The sequence below is a fragment of the Colossoma macropomum genome, unplaced genomic scaffold (genome assembly GCF_904425465.1).
Source record: "Colossoma macropomum unplaced genomic scaffold, Colossoma_macropomum, whole genome shotgun sequence".
NCBI lineage: Eukaryota > Metazoa > Chordata > Actinopteri > Characiformes > Serrasalmidae > Colossoma > Colossoma macropomum.
In genome coordinates, this window is record NW_023494790.1 from 15,221,543 (window position 1) to 15,228,246 (window position 6,704).

At 43.1% G+C, this 6,704-nt stretch overlaps 1 protein-coding gene across 1 annotated transcript; it reads right to left on the bottom strand.

The window, feature by feature from the left end:
* Positions 1–1,244: 1,244 nt before the first annotated feature.
* LOC118809200 (QRFP-like peptide receptor) lies at positions 1,245–3,551 on the bottom strand. Its single transcript, XM_036572279.1, has one exon. The coding sequence runs from the start codon at positions 2,938–2,940 to the stop codon at positions 1,738–1,740; it is 1,203 nt and encodes a 400-aa protein (XP_036428172.1). The 5' UTR covers positions 2,941–3,551; the 3' UTR covers positions 1,245–1,737.
* Between the last annotated feature and the right edge of the window lie 3,153 nt (positions 3,552–6,704).

Below are 6,704 nucleotides of genomic sequence, written 5' to 3' on the forward strand. Positions count from 1 at the left end.
CAACATATAAATAAAATTGGCAAAACAATGCCATATTTAAATTTGTTCATTTATAACGATTTTTGCATACGCCAGGTGAACTGGGACAAATAAGCTTCATGCTGCATTGCTCTTTGACTGTCAGAAGCCAAACAAATGTAGCTATCATAGAGAATTACCATGATGGTGTTTGTTATTCAACAGTTTCACTGGTATCATTGTTTGGGCGTGGTCATAATCTGAACTCTTCGTGCATTTATCAAATAGAGACCTTGGAGCCACCTGCATGCCCCACTTGCCCTCCTGATGAGGTTGGATAAGAGTATGTTTTTCCTTAAAATTAGCTATAGTTCTTTTCAAAAACTTGCTTTATTAAAAATGGTTACAAACAGATATACAGTGACTTGTAATTAAACTCTTGAAATATATTTTGAATTGAACTGATGTTGCTTAGTTCACTCTATTAGTGTTCAGCACAAGCATTTATTCATCACTGTAGGTGTTCATTTAGCACTGGTCATTCTGCTGTATTAAAGGGGAATAAAATGTCTGCATAATTCTACCAATTCAATCATTCACAGTGGTTTGATGTGAAGTGGTTCATTATAGAGGAACTTACAGACTCAGACTTCTCACAGTGGTGGTGAAAGGAATCAGGTGTCGGAATACTTACGACACAAATATAGACATTTAATATACATATTCTTAAAACATTTGCAAAACAACTTCTTACATATTTGCAAGCATTTCATATGCTGTCTGTGAGGAAGCTTTTAAAAACATCTAACTCTTCAGACTTCTGGTTCCTTCTAGTTTCTCTACAACAGATCATCAAATCACTCTAAAACACTCTTTGAAATCTGTGACTCCACCAATTTTTCAAAATGTCTGCATAATTAAATGGTTAAGATGTGAACAAAGTCATTCAGAGTGGTTTGATGTGAAACGATCTGTTGCAGAGAAACTTACACAGTCACCTCTAAAAGCTCCCTCACAAAAAATTATTACGTGAAATTCTTATGAATATGCTTCCTGATGTCTGGGACAATGTTTCATGATAGTTACAGGGTAGGCTTTCGATGTAAAACGTAATTTTTTAATCTATTCATGGTGGAGAGCTACATGCAGTCGTGAGGCAAAATAGTCTCCAAAGAATTTTTTTTACCATTCTCAATATTACATAGAAAAACTCAGAAGACATGTGTAGGTTCACTGACATTAAATAAATGAACTGTGTTGTCTAAGTAACTGGTTTATGTAAAATGGACAAAATCAATGAAAGTACATTTAAATGAATGGAAACTGTTTACATTGATCCAAAGAGAATTTAATTCCAATGAAACGCAAAAGAATTGCATTGCACTGAAACGTTTCAATTTAGACATCAACCGTTGAACTTTGTGTTGAGGTACACTCTTTAAAAAGATGGTTCTTCAGGAGTTCTTTAGTAAAGACAAGAATAGTTAGCATAGAACTATGAACACTCAAAGAACCATTTGCATGCTTAAATGGTTCTTTGCACGGTGAAATCCTTTTGAGTGTAGACAAGTGACCCCTGGCTCCTATCACCACCATTGTGAAGAAATCTGAGTCTGTAAGTTTCTCTGCAACCATTTCATAACAAACCACTCTGTATGACTGTTTACATCTCAACCACTGAACTATGCCCATATTATGATCGGCGGAGTCCCCCTTTAATTATGCAGACATTTCGAAAAATCCTCCTCTAAGTCAAAACTCTTCATCCCAAGCACAGTGTCACACACAGTCACTTCCACAGCCGTTTTTGCTCTGCGAGCTCCTGGCCTTTGCGAACAGGCTGGTCACTCTCTCCCTGTAGCCGGCGGTCAGTCTCCGGGCGCAGCGCCTGAGCTCGCCCACGAAGCAGTAGCATAGCGGATTGAGCGCAGAGTTGGTCAGTCCGAGCCACTGCGCGAACGGCCGGCTCTGCAGGACCCACTCGTGCTCCACGCGCTCCGGCACGCGCCCCCTGTCCTCGGGCATGTGGAAGTCGAGCCAGATGTCCACCACGTAGAGAGGCAGCCACGAGAAGGTGAAGAGCAGAACGAGCGCCAGCACCATCTTGGCGATCCTCCTGCGCGTCTCCAGGCGCGCGCCCGAGCGCGCGAAGCCCAATGCCCCGGGCTCGTCCTTGGCCCCCCAGAGCTTGCGCACGGTCAGCGTGCAGATGACGAGGTTGAAGAGCACGGGAAAGGCGTAGAGCGCGCAGAAGAGAAGGAAGTTATAGCCCTGGCGCAGCCGGGCCTCGGACCATCTCTCAACGCACAGGGTCACGGAATGCGTGCCGTCCGGGAGCTCGAGCGTGCGCGTCTCATTGGTGAAGAGCAGGGGCAGGCACAGTCCGGACGACACGGCCCACACGGCGGCGATGACGGCGCCCACGCGCACTCCCGTGAAGGCGTGACGCGCGCGCAGCGGGCTGTGCACGCCGCAGTAGCGGCTGAGGCCCAGCGCGGCCAGGCTCAGCACGCTGGCCGCCACGGACACGGCCTGCACGAAGGGAACAGCGCGGCACAGCAGCTCGCCGAAAGGCCAGGCGCGGTGCACGTGGTGGCCCAGGTTGGCCGGCATGCATACGCACACCACTAGCGTGTCGCACGCGGCCAGGTTGGCCAGGAGGCGTCTGGTGGCCGACGACGCGCTCCTCATCTTCAGCAGCTTCATCCTGCTCCTCCTCCTCCTGCTGCTGCTGCCGAGCACCAGGAGCGCCGTGACGTTCCCGGCCAGGCCCGTGAGGAAGGAGGCCACGTACATGAGCGCGAGGAGGACGGTGCCCGGCTCGCGCCCGGAGAACAGGACGTCCACAGGAGCACGAAGAGGAAGGTGAGGAAGAGGAGGAGGAGGGCGAGGAGCGCTGCTGTTGTGGCTGCTGGAGCTCCAGAGAGACGCGTTCACGAGAGCTGGGGGTCCAAACGTGGCGAAGATGCTTGAGAAATTCATTATTCACTATACTTTTTCATCCAAGTTGCTTTGGATACACGCGTGTGTTCAGTAAATAAACGCAGTTGCTGCAGAACTTGTCCAGTTTCCGAATACAAGAAGAAGGCGAGAGATTTGCTGAGGAGAACAAATAAAACCATTCCAACCGCTCCTCTTCCATCGTTAAAGTCTGCTCGCTGGAAGCGCTTTGGAGACTCACTGTTGATCCACTCAGGACAGCACGGCGCTTATCCTTCCACCTGCATTCCGAAAGCCCCGCCCTCCTGGCTGGCTTGGCTGGTAGATTTTTGTGGGTGGAGTAATATTATATACTTTATACTACACTACACTATACACTATGCAATACTAAAAGACGGTTCTTCAAGGGTTCTTTAGTAAAGTCAGTGGTTCTATTTAGAACCCTGAGTTGCATGGTCACCTGCATGGTGAAATGCTTGAATTGATGGATACTATGTTTTATATGGTTCTATACAACACAAAAAAGCGATCTTTTATTGTTACACGCTTGACATCATAACAATAGCAACACCCTTTTTGGTGCAGGGTTCACTGCAATCGATTATGGTACAATTATGTTCCCTAACCAAAAGTACTGAAATGTACCCAGTGATAAGAGGGGTACAGGAAAAAAGTTTAGTACCTGGAGAGAGTGAAGGAACCAGGGCAGGGTTCAACGATAAAATTTTTTCCCAACTTGCCCAGTCGACCTGAAAATTCACTGTCCTGAACCAAATTTTTATTGTCCCAAACAAATGCTTGTATTTCAAAGTGTTATTCAAAAATAAATAAGCACATATAACCTGATTTATTTAGTTAAGATTATTTTTTCTTAAAACATGCATGCACTGTCACAATATACTTTCACTGAACTCATTTTGTTTTTGCTGTAAATAGGTTTTCATTAAAGCAGTACTGTGCTGCAGCTCCTCCACAGCCACAAATGTGTTTATTATTATTGGCTCTTTTGAGAACCTCATTATCAGCCCTTCAAGGTTTCTTGTGCCAGCATCACTAGAGGCATCAGCCAGAAAGCTAATAAAAGCTGTCTTTTTGTATGTTTTTAAAAATAAAACCATTTTGATGCTTAAGTAAACTGCTTTCCAACCCTACTGAGATAAAGGCAAGCGTATGTAAAGCCCACAGCAGCTTCTCTGAGCGCAAAACAGTGCTGATTGTTGTTTTACGTCCGAAAGTCATTTGTCTCATATGTGCGTCTTTTACACCTGAGCTTGAATCTATGAGTGTCAGATGCTGCTGGAGTTCAGTAAATATTTTATTTGCATACTGGTGTAATGGTAATGACAAAACTAATACCTTAAAAAGAATTTCAACTGGTGTACCAGATGAAGTGGCATGTCACCCACTACTAATCTTAACCACTTAATTATACAGATTTTTTAAGATAGAATTTTAAGACAGAATTCCCCTTTGAGTTCCACAGCCCCTGACTACTCAAATGCAAGTTTGTATAAATATGTTTTTAGTCTTGATTTAAAAACAGCAATTGAAGGTGCTTGGCGAATAGTGGGCGGGACAATGTTCCATAGTCTCGGAGCATATAGACTGCAAATGCACAATCACCCTTAAGCTTCAAATGAGCCCTAGGAACAGCCAGCAGTTTCTGCAAGGATGATCTCAAAGCTCGCTGTGTGGTAAAGAGAGTAAGCATACTGCCAACATACGGCCCTGACCATTAAGTACTTTAAAATGTCTCCTTAACCAGATGTGGGGGCATAACATCAATTGGAGAGTTTGTCGGCTTTGTGTTCAGCACTAAATCTGTTAATTCAGAGAGTAAGCATACTTCCAACATACGGCCCTGACCATTAAGTGCTTTAAAAACTAAAAAAAAGCACTTTGAACTGTATCCTGAACTGGACAGATAGCCAATGAAGTGAAGCAAGGATTGGAGTAATATGGTCTCTTTTTTCGGTACTAGTCAGTAACCTAGCTGCTGCATTTTGCACTAATTGTAAGCATTGCAACTGAGACTGGTTAATCCCAATATACAAAGAATTAAAGTGGTTAATTCTAGAGGAGATGAGGGCATGAATAACTTTCTCTATGTCAGAAAAACAGAGAAAAGGCTTAAGCTTTGCAAGGTTTCTAAGCTGAAAGAAGCTCCTCCTTACCACTCAGTTGATTTGTTTATCAAGTCTGAGGACCGAGTGAAAGATAACACCAAGAACACAGAAGTGTTGACACATCGGGACAAATGACCAAGGCAATTAGAGACATCATTAATGTGATGAGGACCACCAAAAATAATAACCTCTGACTTGCCTTCATTCAGCTGGAGGAAATTGACAGCCATCCACCTCTTAACGTCCTCAAGACAACTGCTGAGAGACATTAAAGAGCCATTGTCATTAGGTCTAATGGGAAGGTAAAGCTGTATATCATTAGCATAAAGATGAAAGCTGATATTGTGCTTCCTAATAATATCACCTAATGGTAGCATGTATAGTGAAAAAAGGAGGTGCCCTAATATGGGCCCTTGTGGAATGCCACAAGAGACATCAGCAGAGGAAGAGAAATAGCAGGCAGTATTCACTGAAAATGTTCTGTGCTTAAGATAAGATGTGAACCAACTCAGGGCCTCTCTCTCTCCTCTCTGTAACCCCACCCACTTTTCTAGGTGACCAATAAGTATGTCATGGTCAGCCGTATCAAAAGCAAAGCTTAGATCCAGTAACATGAGGATGGCGCAATTTCCTTCATCAACAGAAAGCAATTTCATTTTTCACCTTAAGGAGGGCAGATTCAGTGCTGTGCATAGCCTTAAAACCAGACTGAAAAATCTCAAAAATTCTATTACTACTTAAAAATGATAAAAACTGAGAATATACAACCTTTTCCAGCAAAAAAAAAATGGCAAGGTGTAACCACTGCATGTTTAAAACAGGCTGGAATGGCACCAGTGGTTAAAGAGGTATTAATGATATTCAGGAGAGAAGGTCCTAAAATATCAAATGTCTCCTTAACCAGATGTGGGGGCATAACATCAATTGGAGAGTTTGTCGGCTTTGTGTTCAGCACTAAATCTGTTAATTCAGAGATTGAAACTCTAAACACAGCTAGACCTAATAGTCTCAGTTTTTCCAACAAAAAAGTTTAAAACTGTTCACATAAGCTAGGAGAAGGATCAAGTCCAAACTCGGGTGAAGGTTTAAGTAAAGTATTAATTGTGCTGAACAAAACTTTAGGTCTGTTGCAATTTTTAGCAATGATGTTTAAAAAGTATGCCTCCCTGACGGACTTAACAGCTAGCTGATAGTCAACCAGGCAACATTTAAAAATATCAAGACTTACTTGCAGTCTATCTTTTTTCCATTACCTCTCCGCTCTTCTACAAGCTGTCTAATTTCCTGAGTGGCTGCATTTAACCAGGGCTGAACTTTTGAAGTGTTTAAATCTCATAGGAGCAACAGTATCTAGAACAGCTGAACAGTTATGATGAAAAGAAGTGACTAAATCATCCACATTATGATGAGCCTGACCATCATTAAGCGATTTTAAATTGTCTGAAAAGGCTCTGGAAAAATCATTAGCCGTGGGCGAACTAATATATCTTGACCAATGCCCTAAAACAGCAGCAGGGAAGTGCGCAGTACATGTTGAGCTAAACACTAAAAACCAGTTGAAAGCACCAAATCAAGTGTGTGACCTTGCACATGGGTGGGTTCATAAATATGCTGAATAAAACTGAAAGAATTCAGTAGCTGCATTAAATCATTGACCTGATATTTATCAGGGCAGCAGAC